The 20,709-nt window shown below is 39.4% G+C and overlaps 1 protein-coding gene across 1 annotated transcript in view; it reads right to left on the bottom strand.

Annotated features, from left to right (window-relative positions):
- csmd3b (CUB and Sushi multiple domains 3b) overlaps positions 1-20,709 on the bottom strand; it is a 210,628-nt gene that overhangs the window by 123,864 nt on the left and 66,055 nt on the right. Inside the window, exon 5 of the mRNA XM_029514819.1 lies at positions 9,869-10,076. Coding sequence (XP_029370679.1) covers positions 9,869-10,076 — 208 coding nt within the window. The remainder of the gene's footprint in view (positions 1-9,868; positions 10,077-20,709) is intronic.

The raw sequence follows: 20,709 nt of genomic DNA, 5'->3' as shown, positions 1-20,709 counted from the left end.
TTCTTTTTGGGCTGTCTTTTTGGAATCTCTCTGACGTGGTCAAGTTTTAGACAGTTAAAAGAAGAGAAGTAAAAAGATGAAATTAATATCATGTTGCTCAGAAAAATAAAGTGAAAAGTTGAAGATGCCTTAAAGCCCAAGAGTGAAAGTGACCTATTTTGGGTTTTTATCCTGAGTGAATGTGTATAACGTGACTTTGTTTGCATAAACACAATAATCTAATTATCATACACTAATCCAATTATAAACCTCACTTTGATTCTAAGAGTAATTTGATTAAGCTGTTTACATGCATAGCAGAAGATTTATCTTAATATACCCATCTTAATGCAATCTTGCACAGTGTGTGTTGATTGAATTAATTGCCATGTGCCTTTTTCCCTATAGGCAACAAGTAAAATGCATATGCCTGTGTGACTTTTACAGCTGCACCTATGCACCGACTCTGCAGATACCAAAATTTGACAACAATGCCAGCTATGAAATCTCCACTCGTATTCTGAGCAAGCTGTGCAGCTTGGGAGAAAAGAGATGGTCAGGTTTAAATCAATGTATGGTGTTCATATCATACCAATTTTTCCTATTATGTGACTAATTTCACAGTTCTCCACACATTTTTATTCTGTAATAAAAATCGCCATAGTTAAAGAAATGGGGGATTAACTTGTTTACATGGTTTTAATCTGACTGCAGTCTTCTCATAATCACATTTAGTTTATGTGCAGGTAGCAAATATCAGATAAAGTTTCTTTGCACTTGTCTGTCCTTCCTTGCCTTCCAGAGTCTCCTCCTCTCTACAGCCTCTTTTCTTCCCATTAGTCCTGCTGATGGCTTTCTCTTCCTGTCTCCCCCTCCATTCCTCTTATTCCTCTTTCCACCTCTCTTCTCCTGTCAACTCTCATCTCCCCGCCATCCCTAATTCTGCCCCTCTGCTTTTGTCTTGTCCCCACCGTGCCTTCTTACCTCTCATCTCTACTCCGTCTCTCCTGGCTCCCCTTGTCAACCCAATTGCCCTTTCTGCTCCCCTTTTTTACCCATTCCTCTCCTCTTTGCTGTCTCTTTCTCTCTCTTGTCTTCTTCTGCATGACCAGACATTGCCTCCTTGATATCTTGCTCACTCTCCTCTCCTTTCCTTTCCTCCTCCTCCTCTTCTCCCCCCCCTCACCTCTTCGTTAACTCCCATAAACAAAAAGGTGCAATTCCCAAAAGGATCTGGTAATTTGTTTCAAAGGCTATCAAAGTGCAGGTTAATATTGTGGTAAATTTGCTTAGACATGCCTAAACAATACCCCTGTAGAGGTAAATTATTCTTTGGGCAACCAGAAATTGGATTCAAAAATTGATGTCCCTAAAGGAACAGTGTGAAGGTCACTGGTACAACTTAGAAGACCCAGAAGAAAAGTCTACATCATGAACTTGTTTACAAGCTTACAATGGAAGTTGTTTGACTTATAAATGTGGCTGTGAATGGATTATCCAGACTCCTCTCTGACTTGGTGATAAATGGTTGATTTTATTTGCAACAGTTCATTTTAAGAAAAAAAAAAAGAAAAAAAAAAAGACAGCAACAATAACAACAGCAAACTGTTTGTGTTGAGGTGTTGGCTTCTGTTATGATTAATTAGGTTGTACTGATGCTGGCTGCACAGTGACAGAGCAGCATCATGAAAATTATACTCTAACATAATCTAAGTCAATAAAATCTAAATAATATAAATAAATAAATACATCTCTGCTTTTTGTTTTTTATACTCCAATTCTCCCAACTAACAGTGTAAAAGAATAACAATTCACCTTCACTATTTTTTACCGCTAAGTGTTATTTATTCATCTTCTACTTGCACACCCGCACTCTACTTTAAAATAGTGTGATCCATATGTTCCAATGAAAAACAACCCTCCTCTCCAGCAGCAGTGCCAGTTGCTGACCCCGGTGGGCAGCTATCATCTAAGCTGATAACTTTATGGAAGCCAGGTTTTAGCTACTATAAATGCTCTGGACAGCATCTCCAGCTGCATGTGCAACCATGCTTTTGTTAAGAAACAAACACATGCCACCGGGAATCCAAAGGCACTGACTAAAAAGGTGCATCTCAGTCATGACTGACAACAATATAAGATCTACACACAGTAGGCCAGGACAAAACTGGGTTGAGGACTGCGTCACAGGTCTGGAGCTACAATAGCCTGACCCCTTGTTGTGCATATTTATGAACTTGTGTTTACCTATATCCTGAAAATAACCTCACATGTGTGTTGTGTGTTTGAGAAATGGAAAAGGGGTGCGTGTTCCTGTTCAAGGTCACTGCTCCATTTCCTACTCGGGAAAATGCTGCTGTCCCGCCATCCTCTCTGCTAGAAGCATTGATTAGTACTCGGCAAGCATAACATCACCACTCATACTGACACACAAACCCACATGCCAACACACTTAAAAATTGTCTCTAATCTCACCTCATTTTGTGTCTCCCAAACAAATGCTGATGCTTTGAAGCGAGCAGCTAGATAATCATCACTCTACAATTGTATTAGACAAACTCACACAAACATGCAATCTGTCACAATATGTGTATAGATCAGGCACAGCAGAATGATTTGAAAATCGGCCAAGTCAAAGAATGGACCATTTTTTAACCCAGTACAGAAAGAGTCATTTTTAAATAAATAGGTTTATATTTGTGTGACAAACCTTGATTTGCAAGTATATGTTAACAAAAGATGAAGGCATAACTTCAGCTACAATAGAAATACTGAGTACAAGTCAGTGTTTCATGATGAACACTGAGCATCAAATCACTCAGGACAGAAACTTGTGCAACTGTCAGCAGTAAATATGAACATAGAGATGTGCAGCTTAGCTATTTTCAAATAGTCACGCTGTCTGAACTACCAAGCGAATCTAGTGCATATGATAAAGCAAAGTGAGACAAATGCATTTGTATAGCACATTTCATACAACTGGTAATCCAAAGTGCTTTTCAGGCTAGAAGCAAAAGCAGTTTCACTTTACTTAGTTTTAACCATAAGAACGGCCAGTAATGCTGAACCAGCTTACCTGAATGCTCTACAGGATTCGTCATGGATCAGGATAAGATTTTTAGACCCAAAGCGTGCAGTGAACCAGCAGTAGGACTGTAAAGTTCATCCTTTTGAAAACTAGTAGCCAATGAAGTGATCTGTGAACTAGAGTTTAACTGTCTTTGGTTCTCTTGAGTCCTTATTTAACGAAAGAAAAATTTTTAAGCACCCAGCTACTAATTTGTTTAATACCCTACAAGAGGGGAGCTATTGAGCTATAGTTGGCAGGGGACAGCTAAATGTAGTTGCATGTCATGTGCACAAACAAGATAAAACAAAAACCCAAACAATTTGTGATGCTACACTTGTAGGTTCAGTGGAATGAACTTTGAAGGTTCTCTGACTTAAATCTTGCCTTGGAGATAGGACCTGCCTAGTTTAGGATAGTCAGACCAAAGAAGGACCAAAACAGTGCCCTGCTGTATCTATTGATACACTACCATCAACTGCATTAAGAGCAGTGGTAAGCTCTAACAGCATGAGGCCAGAGCCTTTTCCAGAATCAGTGTTGAGATGAATGTCTCAGCTCTTATCAAAACCTTGATAAGAGCTGTCTCTACTTTGTTGGAGTCTAAATCCAGATCATTGTCAAGATAATTTTCTGCCAAAAGGTTGGTGAGATGTCGAAACACAGATTGTTCAGTGGTTTTAACTCATGCCTACTGTTATGTCCTGATGGCTAGAGGTATCTCAGGACAAACAAAGGTAGCATTTTTAAACAAGAAAGAGCGGGTAGAGATGGATAAACAAGAAAGAGTGGTAGGTATTAGCATCAAATTAGGTATTTTAATAAGGTAGCTCAGGTCAGCAGCAAACCAAAAATAAATCCTCACACACCTAAGGATGATATAAGAAATAACAGAAAGCGATCCTCTCAAAAACAGGACGGTTAAGTGAGAATGATTAACTAATTCTAAAACACACAAAACTCTGACAACGCAACGTCAGTTGCTGTCTACGCTTCAAAGCCCACTGACACACAGTCAGCTTGCCGTTTGCCACTTCACTGGCGAGAGGGGAGAGAGAGAGCCACTTTCCCTCTGCTCCTCTTATCCTTATGGGTCCAGGTGAGGGCAATCCTGCAATTAGCAGACACTCACACACAGAGACACACCCACAGATAGTTCACAGACGCACTTCACACACAGGCATACCTACATAGAGGTCCGTAACACCTACAATATATTTATTTTCTTTTTAAGTGTTTTGATCATGGTAATTAGGGCTTTCTGTAAAACTGAAACTATTAACTTAGCATAAACTCCAGCTCAAGCTTGACAAATAGGTTTTTTAGTGCCTCTAAAAAACAAATCTTTGTCAGGAAGGAGATTGACTAACACTCCAAATTTCCCTGTTTTCCCTTACCGTAATGTTGGTGATCGTGGAGACATTTAGCAAAAGACGCGTAAAGCAGAAGAGAGAGAGAGAGAGAGAGAGACACAGACTGAGTGAAGGAAAGAGTGACAGAGATAGTGAGAGAGAGATAGATCATTCTATTCAAGATGCTCCACTTGGTTTCAAGGGCAACTGATTCTGAAAAAGCAAAATATAAAACGAGTGAGTGTGTATGTGTTTGTGTGCGTGTATATTAGTGGGTTGTGTTCGGCTAGGCTTACAGGCACTTAGCTCACGGTGATATACTACTCTCATGGGTGTGAGCCCACCCCTTTGCATACTGATTAGACAGAAGTGTTTGTAAGAAGAGGTAAGGAGTGTAAGGACTGACTGTGTGTCAGTTTTTCAACAAGCATAGATGTGAGCTATGAATGTGTGTTGGTGTGTGCGAGATTGCTATTGTCTGCCCTGCAACAACTGATTAGCACATAACTAATTCTGGCACACACTCAGAAATTACCAAATCCTCTATTAGCTTTCTCTGCTAAATGCCACTGGAAATTAATACTTTAGCTATGAGCTGGCGCTTTCCTCCTGGAAGAGGCAGCGCAGTTATTAAAGGTGCACAAGACTTTTTTGTACAATTGTGTACAAATGTGAAGTCTTTGTGAACAAATTGTTGTTTTACCTTTACTAAATTATATTTCTGATAGAAACTAGATTTTTCACTCACTCATCTTGTACCGCTTATCCATTTCTGGGTTGCGGATATAGCTGGAGGAAATCCCGGCTTACATTGGGCAAGGGCGGGATAAACCCTGGACAGGTTGCCAGTCCATTACAGGGCCAACACACAGAGAGACAGAGACAAACAAACACTCACATTCACAGTCAGACCTACGGACAATTTAGAGTCACCAATTAACCCAAACGTGGACGTAGGAGGAAACCCACGCATGCAGACTCCACGCAGAAAGGCCCCAGGCCAGGAAATGAACCAATGACCTTCTTATTGTGGGGCAACAGTGCTAACCACTATGCCGCCGTGCTGCTACTACACATTTGAAATTCCAATGAAAACAAGCATAAATTTCTCATCTCAGTGTTCATTGGGCCAGCAATAAACAAAGATCTCATTTGCATGCATTCACAGACACCATAATGTTGCTTGGAAATCATGTTATGAGATTTCTCAGAGACACTCTGATTAGCAAAGTCATCCTCCAATGCATTCCTAAGTTGGTGAACATTTCTGTCATTTCTGTCCCCTACTTCTAAAAGAAGTAGGGGACAGAATTAGGGTTTTAGAACTGAATTTAAGTTACATAAAACAATATATACATGCGGTATGTAGTGTATATCATGAAAAAAGCAGCCACAAACAGAAATGCTGATAAAGTATGCTAAATTGTTATAAAAACAAAAACAAATCCTCAAACTGAGAAATGGCTGTCATGCTGTTATTGTGTTTACTCAAATCTGTCTTTTTTTTTTTCTTTAAATAAAAGATGGCTGCCAACAGAATTCAAACAGAATCAACTGTGCCTGATCTCTGAACTAACAGTGCTAATGGTATTCATAGCTGTAAGTCCCCTCCTGGCATTCATTTTCATATTACCTTTGGTTAGTATGCTCCGTTGCTACACTGCCTTAATGTCATTTCAAAGTTTCTCTCCTCATCACCATTCTGATAAGACAGATATCTGAAAGTTGTTTACAGAGAACGGCTGTTCACAAAGAGACTTTTTGTCAATATCAAGTGTTTCAATATCAAACAGGACAAAAGAGGACAAATATCATCCAGTGCCATTGTGCATACAAGAATTATGAATGCATGTACTGTACAAACAAACACAGACACAAAGAGACATACATATAAACACACATACAAAGACAGGAATCAGTGGTTGAATATAACCAAAAAAAAAATAACAGGGACGACAACTTACTGAAAGATCTTAACTTATTTTGGCTTTTTATTTAGTTAACAGCGTGCTTTTGTTTTTAATCATATATATGTTTTGGGAATGGAATGCTCAGATCTATGTAAAGCACTTTGTGCTACATGTATTTTTGAAGAAAAAGTCCTGAACAAATAAGACTGATCCAATTTCATTTGCTGAGATCTGGTGGTTCCCAACTGGAGGTGGGAGGGCACGACTCCTTCAGTGGGGTGCTAAAGAGCCAGGGCTGGGCTCTTGACTTTACAGGTTGTAATAACTGTAATGTGTTCAGTGCCAAAATTTAATTGAGTTATGTGTTGAAAAAACAAATATCTATTGAATGGTTATATTAAAAGTTCATTCATTTATTGCAACATAAATGAGTCGTGGCTGCCTCTGTCAGAGACTTTTCAGTTGACTGAAAATCTTCAACTCAAATAGTGTTTTGTTTTTTTTGTTTCCTTTTTGTCAGTCAGTGTGCATTACAATAAGAGGATAAACCAGATGTTATCCCTGTGCACAAACATTTAAGGGGTTCTTTTTGTTGGACACAGTGCAATTTTGCATCCACGCCTTAAAGGAGGAGCTGGTCTGTGGCTCTGTAGCAGCTGCGAGGCTACACTTCAAAATAAGAGCGGAACAATGGATTTTCTGATTGTCAGATAGTGTGTATGAAAAGAAGGGATAAATAGTCATATTTATTCCATAACAAAGAGTCAAATTTTCATATTGAAAAGCCAAATCCGATCAGACGAACAAAGTTGAGGATAGAAAATTTTAATAATAGAAATTGTGAGGATATGGGCGTCTGCAACATGAGCCTTAGCGGGGGGGGGGACCACTGGCCTAGAGAGCTCCCTTGAAATGATAGCATCCTCGTTGACCCAAAAACAGAAAAATGCCCATACTGATTCGCGACATATAGCATCAACACAATTACCACAGCAGCATTGCTTAGGTTCACTCTGGCATTTATATAATCCTAAATTGGCACTGCAGGGTCCAGTGCAGCCTAGTTCATGTCAAGAAAGCACTCTCCAAATAATAACAACACCAACAACCTCCTTGCATTTACAGGATGAAAGAGTCAATGGAAACAGATTGCTATTAGGATGTCTCAAATGAAGTGGATATGTCAGACTAGTGGGTTCCTGAGGGGTTAAGTTTTGTTGTTATCCTGATGTGAAGAAGTGAAGTGTTGTTTCATCTTCATAGTCACATTGACGCAGCTCAGCCTCTGCCATGTTTGAAGAGCATACTCTTCGTAATGCCCCTGTGAGCATTGCGTCATCTGTAGCAAGTCTTTTCATGACTTTTTATATTATGTGTAATGAACAAGACACTCTTCTTCACAGGTATACTCTTTCCTCCATGTTTTTTTCCCCATGTGGGATGCCATTAAAGTCACTTATTTGAATTAGTATGTTTTGTCTATTCCTCCATTCATTCCTATAATTGTCCATGCCTCACTGAAAGGAAGAAATTGTGATAATGGAGTACTTGCTGACCTTGTTCGAAGTGAGGAAAATCTCCTTTCATTTATTTACTTTTACACTTACTACCCTGTTTATACTGTGTGCATTTCAACTCTTTATGCTGAGGTATATGCTATTGACTTTATAAAGGGCCCCTTCTGCTGATTAATAACATCAGACAGATTAGAGAAAGTGTTTTGTATTATCATTATTAATGACTTATTTCATGTATGTTTTTGCTCCATGTTTCAGCTCTCCCTTCTAAACAATTATCAACATAACAGCTGGATAAGACCCATTTTCTGAGAAATGTAAATACATTGACCTCAATAAGTAAAACGTGTCAAAGTATCTGAAAGGCCTTAAATTTATAATGAACAGAAATTATTTTTCAAGTTCTTTCTTTTTTCTGATCATAATGATGACTTTAGTTTTTTATAGCACCTTCAAAATGTAATTTGAAACATGAAACAGAGCAGGAGGTTTTGTACCAGCCACCAGTTAATTCCATGTAGGCAATCTACAACAGCAGCTAAGCTTTCTGGGCCATCAGGTCTTAGGGGAAGGTATATCGTTGCGTCATCTATATAGCAGAGTAAGGAGACAATGGTGTATCAGATAACTTGGCTCAGAAGAAGCTTGCAAATGGAAAATTGGATTGGACCTAAAATAGAACCTTGTGGTACACCAAATCCTCGAAAGATTGCTGATAGCTGCCCAGTTTTTCAGTTGGTCGTTTAAAATAGCATGACTGAAAAGTGTCAAAGGCAGCATCTTAGAATCTGAAAGAATTAAAATAGTATTTTCTCCATTCTCTGCTGCTACACGAGGCAATCTGTGTCTTTGTTGGAGAGGAGAAAGCTGTAAAATTAGATTTTATAGATTTTTGTCTGATTTCTAACCCCAATGTCAAATTTCCAAAAAATAATATGGTGACACTTATTTGAATGCATAAAAAATAACAGCTTATGAATTTGTTTCAGTTACCAACAATAGCAGCTAGTGAAAGGTTGCTTGTTGTTAGTACTATTCTCCCTGTGCAAGTGCCACACACACAAACACAAACACACACACAGAGGTACAGATGGGCGAGCAGTATGGTGTACACCTACACAAAAACACTAACCCTCACCTAGAAGCAGCTGCCTGGACATTATTACCTCAAAATCAATTACACACGCACACCCACTAATATCCCTGACCTTGATTAGATTCAAATTGGTTACAGCAACAGCAACAGTTGATCAATACCCTAATTTACCAACAGTCAATAAGCAGCTGGAGTTATAAAATATTGTTGTAAGTGAACCATCTAAAATCACATTAGAAATGATAGAAAATCATGGAGAGCTGATAAAAGTCTAACTAGCATAGATCAGTTAATTACCTCATAAAATACAACGCTTTGCCGAAAGCTTGCCGAAACACAGATTCCACATTAATTTATTTTTTCCTTGGAAAAAAAGTTGCTGTGCTTTGTAAATGTAGTAAGGTTTTTGTTTTACTACCTGTTCATACCTGAGTTCTAACTTATTTTTATTACCCGTTCAAACATTTTATTACCATACTCCAAGTGCGGTTAAATTGTACCATAAATTTTGGGACTATGTGACTGCACTATCTTCACAGAAATGCCAGTTCAAAAATGTCAACAGTCTTGTACTTTTTTTATTCAGTATGGATCAGGAGAATGTCGTATAGATCAGGAGCACAGGACCATGCCATGTTTAGTGAGACTTGATAATAAAATTGGGAAGTTCGGATATAAAATCTTAGTATCCACCCTTAATTTTGTTTTTTGATGTGTACAACCTGTCACTTATACCTGGATATATGTCCTGTACCCTCCTGCAATTTAAAAGTGAAATGTGACTCATCTGTCTACTGCAATTCAGATTTGGTTCTTAAACATAAAGTACTGTTTCTGACAGATAAACAGACAACCCTTGTCCCTCTGAAATGCCAGATTTTCCCACCAGCCCAAATGGCCGGGACACACATGCGTGACGGAATAAATAAATGAAGTGAGTGACTCACCAAATAGTTGGTGGTTCAGATCCCTCTACTTCCAGGTAGTCATACTTCTCCTCTGTCTGGAAGTCTGTAAAGATGACAGAGATGGTGTCTCCAGGTTCGGCCAATAGGATCCAAGTACAGTCGGCCTGGTTACCATAGTTGCCGGGGTAACCGGGACTGGTCACCACCCCACTGCCGCCCCTCACAGTGCCCCCACATGTGTCCTCAGCTGTCAATCAAATCAGAGTGACAAATAGAAAACCTGGGTTAGGGAGAGGAGGAGGGACGGAGGGGCAGACTTTTTTAATTCAATTTCTTGCTTTTAGAATTAATTATTTAGATTTTTAGAGCTATAATAAATGGGGGAGTGTCAATTAACAAATTTATCAGTTCAGTTTATTTTCCAAATTGGCAATTAAAATCTAATTCAAAATTTTATTTATTTCTCAGCCATTCAAGTTGATTAAAGGTCAGCCAGCCCAACTCCCCACCTCTGTCCCTTTATGAGGTGATTTTTCTTAATTAAATTACTAGTAGTATATTACAGGTACACTCAACTGTGCTCTCAACTCTTAATATTATTCTGTGGCTTGAATGTTAGAAATGAATGACTTTAATATTAGCAAACCATATTGTGAAAATATGGAGCTCTTACGTCACTCTTCAAGTATGAAGTAGATATTAAAATATGCATGGTAATATACAAACAGTTATTTACTTATTTGGCATTAAGCCAGGAGATTTGGAGCCAGTTAGAATTGGGCGGGGTTTAGGTTGCAGTTCCTGTCACACTCAGAGCTGCTGTCCTCTCCTCCTATGACAAAGTATTTTTTCCTATTCTCCAATCACAGAGCTCCGCTCTCGTCTCCTCCAATCGCCACCTAGGAAATTTTGATTCGACTCTTTCCCAATTGGCTGATTTACTGTCAGTCTATAAATGAATCCTCAGTTCGTTTCAAAATATGTAGACCAGATATGATAGATTTACTGAATTTTCTCTATTTGCTATTCACAGCTGATTGATCGTATTGTTCATGATTGATAGTGCTGATTACTGTATAACAGATAAAGACACATGGATTGCGCTGTGCACACGGCATAAATTATACACATATAATTTATACAGTTACACTCACGGAGAAAAAACATGCTACATTGGACCTTGTTCTGTCACTGGGACATTGCTTGTATGGTCAGTTATTTCAGAGACTGGTCACAATTCACTTTTTCAAAAGACTGTTTTTTTTTTTTTAAACCCAATGTATTCCTGATCCTTGAAAATTTTAAATACCTGTGTTGTTTTGAAATGTATTTATCCAAAGCAAATTGAGTCCAGTCAATAATCCATTGTCCCAGTGATAAAAGATACAATGTCAAACTTTTTTTTCTGAGAGTGTACAAGTCCAACTTTAAAGATGGTATAAATTATACCTGTATAATTTATAGTTATACATAAAAGAGGCAGTACTGTATGTAACACGCTCTTACAGCAGATATGAATTTTCCTGTACACCAGCGAATGCAAAGTGGAATGACAAATTACTTATATTACTCCATAGCACTTGTTGGAATAATAGTTGTTTTTGTTGTTATTGTTTTAAGAAGCAACAGGTGTCTGCTCCAAATTTGCACTCACTGATAAACTGAAAAAACCAGATCGTCTGTAAGAGTGTAAACAGGTGCTGTCAGGTGTGCATGCATGTCCTTTGGGCTCATCCAGGCAGGGGGGGGGCCCTTCAGGGATGCATGCACAGATGACAGATAAGGTAGGGACCAAGTCAGACTTCACCCACAGGAGGCGGGTAAAGAGAATAACTGTAGTCCAAGACTCACATCGACCAACAAACGACAACCAATAGAAATGAATAAAACATTATCAAAATATATTGGAAACTGGACAGAACAGAGTGCACTGAGTAGAGACAGGAAATACATGGAGGCTAACGGGGGAACACAAATAGATAAGAACAGAGACAAGCAGAATTAAAGAAAAAAGTAAAGAACCAGACTGAAATAGACAAAGGGTTGGCACAAAGTGTATTAGATAGGAAACGAGAAACAAGATGAAACGAAAAGAATGGTTTGAAATTAATTTTAAAATAGATTGAGCCATTTTCAATAAATCTGAATGTGAAGTACGGAACACACTTTATTAAATTGTGTGCAGGTGTGAGCTGGTGGTCAAACCTGTTGTGAAGAAAAATAAGATGTGAATCATAACAAAACTACAGGCTCTGATGTATTGAAAATGACTTACAAAAAAAAGTACATTATTTATTCACTCATTCAAACAAATTAATATCCGCTGCTGTATCAGACAGAAAGACAGACAGACAGAACACTCAGGTATCCCGACAGACATTCATTCCCAGCTGGGCAGTTAAGGGGATTTGTGTAAATGACCCAACACCGCAAACCAAGACCTGCAGAGACCCCATCACATTTGCAGAAGAGCAATGATGCAGCAGTCAGTGTGTGTGTGTGTGTGTGTGTGTGTGTGTGTGTGTGTGTGTGCACACTTAGATAGCATGCTTCTTGCCAGATGAATGACAGCTGTCTCAGGTTTATCATGACAACAGGACTGCCACCAGCACTGGTGGACATTCATTCGCATACACGCACAGGCGCTCACACACCTCTCCCTGTTCTCCCACTGAAGCACCAGTGACAGTTGACAGACAGGTAGAAAGGCCTCAAGGGTGCACAGATATGTGACCCTTATGAAGAAAAGATAAGATGAACTTGAAAGGAAAAAAGAAGGATTTTTTTTTTTTTAAACTAATGAGCAGCTCTTTTTTGCAGCATCTCTCTGTGAATGTAAATTTATGGTGTTGACACATTAAGCTCATTCTTATTGTCTTGCTGGCTCTCAAAATGTATTACTGTCAAGTATTAAAGAAGAAAAAAATAGTACTTTCAAAACAAGTAGCTTGGAATCCTACTGTAGATCTGGAGGAAACCTGAAAGCCATGCAAGGATGATGATAGAAATGCAATAATTTTCGCTGATGCACTGATCCATGATGCAATTAGGATCCTCATTCTGCTGTAATTCTGTTGTGTGTCATCTAGTAATGGCAGAGCTGCACAGACTGCTCCAGGAGCAGCTGTGCTAATAAAAAATGAAATTTATTGCATGCCCAGGGTGACAGTGAGAAGTTCAGGTACCTATAGCCAAAATTGATTAACTTCAGTTAAATCTGTCTGCAGCAGGAATTACATGGAGGATTTCCGCTTTCCTTGCTGTACTTCCTAATTTTACATACTGCTCACTCCAGCCCCATCAATCACGAGGCAACATCTGTTCGACAGTGTTGAATATTACTGTGTCTAACTTGTATCATTGCCTTGTCACTTCCCTGTTTCTCAGTTCAGTGTAAAAACAAGTCTATCTCACCATTAGAGGAAGGCCGAAGTGAACTTAGTTTCATGTTGTTATTTGTCTGTACTAAATCACAGCTTGCAGCAGACTGAACAAATCAACTTATCATTTTGGAAACTTGCACCATCCAAACTTGGAATGTGATTCCATCATATATGAGTTTAATCAGCATCAAGCTGAAATCCTTAAATCCTATGAGCACTAAATTGAATGTGTTCAGTAGGGGCACTGTAGCTTCATCCAATGTCTGGATGATGTTTTGTTTGATTTAGTTTAAAATGTTTATTTCTTTTACATATTCATGCACTTTTATGGAAATAATGCTTCCTTCAGATGTGTGTTTCTAATCCAATTTCATTATGGGCCCCAACTTGAGTAAGTCTAAAGGGAATGGAGCTCTCTGCAGTCTGGCTGTGGTGCTGTTCTGTAATCTGCTCTGTAATTTATTTATTTTTTCTTTCAAACTGCAACCTGGGGAGGCTGAACTCATGCTCATGCCCCAGCGCACTGACCCACAGGAGGAGGGAAAGTGCATGTGGTGGAGGCCGCTATACGTGCGAGTTTGACTGTGACTGTGTGTGAGAGGAAGAGAAACGGAAACGTGTTGGACATGTTGCCTTCATTTCTTATCACATCAGAGAGTTAGGACTGCCCTTTTCTTTGCCTCTTCATCCTTCACTCTCTCTGTAGTTGCTGCCGTAGCACCACGTCTCCGCTTTTCGTCCTTACTGCTTCTCTGCTCACTACACCCCGACCGTTGCCTTTTTCTTGAAATTATTTTTATAGTACATCTCCTCCTCCACCCTTTTTCTTTACCCTCCTCCTCCCTTCGTTCCCCGTCCATGCCTCCTTCTCTCTTCCTTGTGTTTCTCCCTCCTCATTCCTAACGCTCCCTATCTCACCCTCCTTTGCTCCTTCTCTCTCATGGCCTGGGGTGCTTTGATCACTCTTTCTTAGCCTCCTTATCCAGCCTCTCTCTCTCCCACCCGTTCATCCCCTCTTCCCCACTGTGCTGTCATCAATATCACAGTCATCCGAGGATTTCATCTTTATCCTTTTCTGTTTTGCTGTCATACTTTAAGATCTTACTCTCCCTGCATTTCCCGCTCCTTCTCTCTCTCTGCTGATTGATTTTATGTTTAATAGCTTTTCTGGCCTCATCTGTTTTTCCACACGCTGTTTCTTCCCCCTCTTTCTCTCCTTCTGTCCCGTAACTCCATCTCCTTCTTGCATCACTTTGATAGGCAGATCACTATCACTATCAGCTTCGCTCTGAAACACACACACACACACACACACACACACACACACACTTCAATCACAGACGACCCAGTGTGCTGTCAGCCTCTAAGGATTATGGGCCATCTACATCATCCTCTCCTCTGACTTCAGGCAGTATCCATCCATCCATCCCTTCTGCTCCCTTATCTACATCCACCCACCTATCCATCAACCTCTTGCCCCCCATATGTTGTAAAACTGAATATATATAGCCACCCCCCTTTCTCTCCTTTTATTCCTTCCATACTTTTCATGCCCAAGTTTAACTGCCATGAATGAAATATCAGACAGAAGGGAAACCATTGAACATTTGTACATAAATTATCCACAATTTACTACAAAATATGGGTTTCTTCCAGTTCTGAGTGGTTGCTGGACACTCAAATGTCTGACCTTACAGACAGTGCCATCAGATCCACAAAAGTAGAGGGAACCATAGAACTTGGACTGTTGGATGAAGTATAACACAAAGAAAAAAAAATAAGAAAACAGATATGTTACTCAGACAATCTGATTTGAGGATCAATTAATTGATCCATTACGTTGAAATTCTACTTCAAAACCTGTATTTGTAGAAAGTAACTATATGATTTACAATATTGAGTTCAACTTTTGCACCTCCTTCCGAAAATCGAGTCCTCCACATCATTTGTAACTCTCCACCAGACCATCAATTTTTCTAATCTCAGGTTGCTTAAACTTAACAAGAAATCACTGTGTCCACACTATTAAGAAACCAACATCAGCCTTTTCCATCTCAGTGTCCAAGAGTGTGTTTACCCAATCAACCACATAAACCTCTTAAAGAGACATAATGAAACTGAGGGTTCTGTTACATGCACTTGTGTGTAAAGGTGTCATTTTTGGTTGTTGGTTTGAGTCTCACCATAAAAGGCCGGCATGGTGCTCTGCTTCAGACTCATTTCCTTTGCAACATGCCCTTTGTTCAGAAGAGGTGCCAGGATTGTATCTATTCACTACTGATGCTTTGGCTTTTACTGTATAAAGGTCTGATTTAATCAATTTTAAGTGCTCATTTACTATGTTTTTTTTTCTCCGCCCCCGCCGTAAGAGGTTGGTCCAGCCTTTCACGATGCTTCATTCCTCCACAGTCTGCAACAGGATGAAGGGCTGTTTTTTAAGGCCAGCACAGTATAACGAAGCACAAAAGAAACAGAAATCTATCTTAATAATTTCCTTGGAAGTCTAAATCTAGTTGTTCAAGAAATGATCTGAGTTGATTTAGTAGTGTATATGGAAAGTGGTGCATAACAGAGCAGTATTTGGACCATCTGGTCTTATCCAACGGCCTCATACTCCTTGGCTGCTTTTTGACCATGCAGCAGACGCAGGCTAAACGGATCCTTCTTTTTGCCAAATGTAAACCCATCTGGATGCGGAATAGATTGCTATTCGTGACATTACTTTTTCACATATAAAAGTTTATCCTCCTCACACCAGCAGTCTGCTATTGTGTCACTGCAGCCCTGTCATAAACAACAGCTTTGCAAAGCAGTAAATGAACTGTTGTTTTGAGTCAGTTGCCAGAATGAATTCTGCAGTTACTTTTTTTAGGAGTAAAATCTATCATGTTTAAAAAAAAAAAAAAAAGTCTGCATTGACATGCTTCAACTCATGACCAATGTTTGCTGATGCAATAGTTTGTCATGACCGGATTCTGCTGCGGCTTAGGTATGCATCAAACTGTTGTGTCTTCAGAGCTCTGTTGGCACATTTCGCTTTGAAAAACTCACAAAATGGACTGTTAGACCTCATTTAAGAGACAAATTCCTGCTTTCAACTTTATTAGACCCATCCGTTTGGATGCTTTGTAACTGCGATTTAGTTACTTCAAACTGAGCCCTTTTCATTAGTAGTGTATAGTGCCACTACATCACTCATTAACCCGCATTAGAAACATATTGGTGGCTGTCCTTTCCTTGCCCAGCATTACATTTTAGCCAACAGTCATAGTGGTTAGGGCACACCCACACACCCACACACCCACACACAACTAGTAACCATGCTGACCTTCAGATCCTCCCACCATCTGTCTACAAATCAAAGAACAGATGCTGTCTGCCAGGAAACTAACAGCCCGACATTTAGACCAATTAGGGCAGAAGAGTGATTTAAAGGTAGATCACCAGAAGGAGACATAAAGAAGGCATGGATTGATGGAATGATTTCTATCATGATCATCATTCCTGCTGTAGCCATACCAAACCAATCAGGTGAATTGCTCATAACAGATATAGTCCGATTGAATTTGGCTGTCATTATAATGTAATTATTTTCCTCACATTATTAACACCATGTGATCCTCACTACTGACTCCATTTAATGTTGTCAAACGAGCAACTTCAAATATTATCTGGGGAATTTTGTAATATCATGGTAATTCTCAGATGAGAGGATCCCTGGATCTGTGAAAGTACTACCTTTTGGTGCTGCACCTCCATCTTGACCCACCAAAAAGTTAGAGGACAGCTGCACAGGCAGGCAAGAGGTGTTCATCAGCAAGTTGAGAATAAAGGGAAAAAGGGCAAAATGGAAAAGAAAGTGTGCTTCTCTTGCCATCAATACCACCGCTACTACTGCAGCACAGTATTGACATGGATGTGACCAGCTAATACGCTTCCCCATTTGGTCGTTCAACAGTTTTTCAATTATCAAACATGATAAACTGCTAAAGTTTCCATTTGCTATTCACTTGTCTAACCTATAGATTTGCTCTCTTTCATTCTCAGAGTGACACTCTGATTGTGTGTCCATTCATATGCGTGTTTCAGTGTGTGTGTACGTGTTCACCTCTCTGTCCCCAGGTTTGTGTAAGAGTCTGCCTATTTGAATGTGCTTTCATCCGTGTGTGTGGAAGAGACAGAGTGAGAGAGAGACTCTTGGTGTCGGTGAGTGTTAAATGTCATCCCTGACATCTTAAACAAATAGCTGCATACTGAGAGTTTAACGCATCACAGCCCTGATGAAATACATTGCACTGCTGTCTCTCCTCTCTACAGCCAGCCTCACTTCTCTTCTGCCCTTTCCTCACAAATTCCACTGTCCTTTTTCTTGGCCTGCAAGGGCATTGATTGACCAAAGTAAAGCACAGACACGTAAATATTGCCTAATGTGTTGAAACAGCAAACCAAACCAACCGAAATACATTGTGTGCCGAAAAGTCACGGGGAGAGGAAAAATGACTGCTCTCTAAAATGAGCTAGTCACAGTGTGATTGAAGAATGATTACAAATTGGCATGTATGTCATGGTACGACATGATCTGACACACCTTCCTGCCAACTACAGAGAATGATAATGTAAAGGTGCAGATCAGACAGTCAGAGTCAAGGTCTAACCCCTTCTCCCTCCACAAATCAATGCCAGAACAGCATTCAACTGGGAAACTGGGAGAAAACAGCTTGAAGATTTTACACAAGTAAATATACTGCCGTCTTGGGGGGGGGGCGTTGTTTCAATGAGCTTTTGCAATGTCACAACATTTATTTCCATTCAGAGTTGCATTACTTTTTCACTAAGATCTTGTGCTCTGTGGTGGCCAAGATGTGTTGAAAATCACATCTCATGCTCCTCAAACCACTTTTCCACACTTTGAGCCAGATGAATCCTGGCATTGTCATCCTGGAATATGCCATCAGGGAAGAAAAAATCCATTGATGGAATAACTTGGTTATTCGATATAATCAGGTAATCGACTGACCTCATTCTTTGGGCACATGACATTGCTGAACTTAGACCAGACTTAGAACTGCAGCAACCCCAGATCGTAGCACTGGCCCCCCGACCGGCTCGTACAACAGGCACGATGGGTGCACAGCTTCATCTGCCTCTCTTCTTGCCCTGATGTGCCCATCATTCTGGGACTGGGTAAATCTGGACTCACACACCAGATGACCTTCTTGCATTGCTCCATAGTCCAATCTTTATGCTCCCTAGCAAATTCAAGCCATTTTTTTCCAATTAGCATCACTGATAAGAGGATTTCTTAAGGCTACACAGCTGTTTAGTCCCAATCACTTGAGTTCCCTTTGCATTATGCATATGGAAATGCTCTTACTTTCACTATTCTAATGTTGCTTTTTTTTTTTTTTTTTTTTTTAAACAATTCACTTTCACTTAACGTTTAAGTCATCGCTGATCACAATCATTCAACACTAACCCTAACCTTCTTTCTCAAAGATGATGGCTCCACACTATCCTTCCAGTTTGTAATAATGTGTTTGATGGTTCTTAACCCAATTTTAGCAGTTTCAGCAATCTCCTTAGATGTTCTCTTTGCTTGATGCATGCCAATAATTTGACCCTGCTGAAACAGATCAACATCTTTTCCACAACCACAGGATGTGTCTTCTGACATGGTTATTTAAGAAATGAGGAGCATATAATCATAATTATCCATGCAGTAATGGGAGGCTCTTGCCTGTTTGTTTAGTTAAATTCAGGTGGACAGGAAACGTATGTTTGTTCAGTATGTATGCTGAAATATTCAGGCACATAACAGTGAGTTTGGTGAGAAAGACTAAAACAAAACACGACAGAATACTTTACACTTTATCTTTAACTGTGTGTGCAGTATAAATCTTGTACTAGGACAGACACTACAGACACAGCAGGGATAAAATTAAGCAAAAAGTTAAACAAAAAAAATTAAGAGATGTGTCTTTCTAAAAAAAAAAAAAAAAAAAGAAGAAGAATTTTTGATTACTGTCAGCAAATTTAGTCACAGTAATGAGGTACAAAAAAGTAGATAGCAAAATGCCACATGCTTCTAATCTCTCAAAATACTTATGAGACAAATCTTAAAATTACACAACCAAATCGTTTCTGACAGGCCATCTATAGTCTGAGCAGCAATATGCTCTGATGTTGATCAGGCACAACGATGAAGCTAGATCTGTATGCCAGTCTATTTCTTGTTGACTTTTACCCCCTAAATCGATACAAAGACACGAAAATGCAGGTCACTATGGAGGAGAAAAAGTAAGCAACCTGATTACACGTACCACTATCAAAGCTCATCACTCTCTCAGTGGTTATGGATGACCTTTCCTGCTTTCTGTAATCAATAGTTGTACATGAAAATGCAAATCAGCACTGGAAGCAACACATGCCACAAAAGTTCAGCAGGACAAAGGTGTTTACATTTCCATCTAGTCAAGTCTATGATATTTTGCATGGGCAACCAGTAAGAGAGAGAGAGAAAGTACAAGTAACATGTGATTCATATTTTGTCTCATAAAATGTTAAATTTTCTCAATATTACAGACACATGAGCATAACAGGAGGAAATTAAATGTGTCATAGAAAACGTGTGATCGATAGTCATGGTGAGTGTGTATGTTTGTCTGTCTGTGAAAGTGAGAGAAAAGCCTCCCAGTCGGGAGAAATTTCTGTATGTTACATAAAAACTGGGCAGGAAGAGGAAAGATGATGAGGCAGTAAAGAGAGACAAAGAACAGAGAGAGGAGAGGGAAAGAGCAGCCTCTATGATGACTTTGAGACTCAAATTCAATTAGTCAATTAGTCTTTCATTGTTGGAAATATAGCAGCAGAAGAGCGCCAACAAAACAGATACTTGTGTATGTGTGTGCTATCACTGTTGTTGCTTTTATCTGTGTGTGAATTAATATTACATTTCTTCTGTTGAAGACATACATCATTTTTATTTAAACTGAACTATGAGGAAGAAAGTAAACATAAATAGGGAATATCACATACAAAATGGGTTTTCTAATGTCCCCCTTTGTACTTTCAATATATGCTTTACTCTTGTGTGACATTTTGTGCATTCAATAACACATTGCAAACCACTTTCCTGATAATAAAGTAGAGATTTTGGAGATGAAACATACAGATAAAAATGGGGACCAAGATAGGAGACCAAGATGTTCCATAGAACAATGTTCTTATCACTCCCCATCATTCAAAACTGTTAACAGCCGCAACTACTGAGCTTTTTTAGGACAGACGTAGCTATACAGATGTATTACGCTACATTTTGAGATGTGGTATCTATCAGCAAGCTGTCACAAGACAATATTCTGAGGAGGGAGAAAAAGAGGCTGAAAGAGAGACACAGAAGCAGAGAGGCAGAAAGAGAGAGAGACATGTTAGCTTAGGGAAAGACAGATGACAGACCAAACCAAGATGATGACAGATGATTTAATGAATAAGTGACTG

This window comes from Echeneis naucrates, chromosome 11 (genome assembly GCF_900963305.1).
Source record: "Echeneis naucrates chromosome 11, fEcheNa1.1, whole genome shotgun sequence".
NCBI classification, from domain to species: domain Eukaryota; kingdom Metazoa; phylum Chordata; class Actinopteri; order Carangiformes; family Echeneidae; genus Echeneis; species Echeneis naucrates.
The sequence above is the reverse complement of the archived record's forward strand: the minus strand, read 5'-3'. Positions and strand labels throughout refer to the sequence as shown.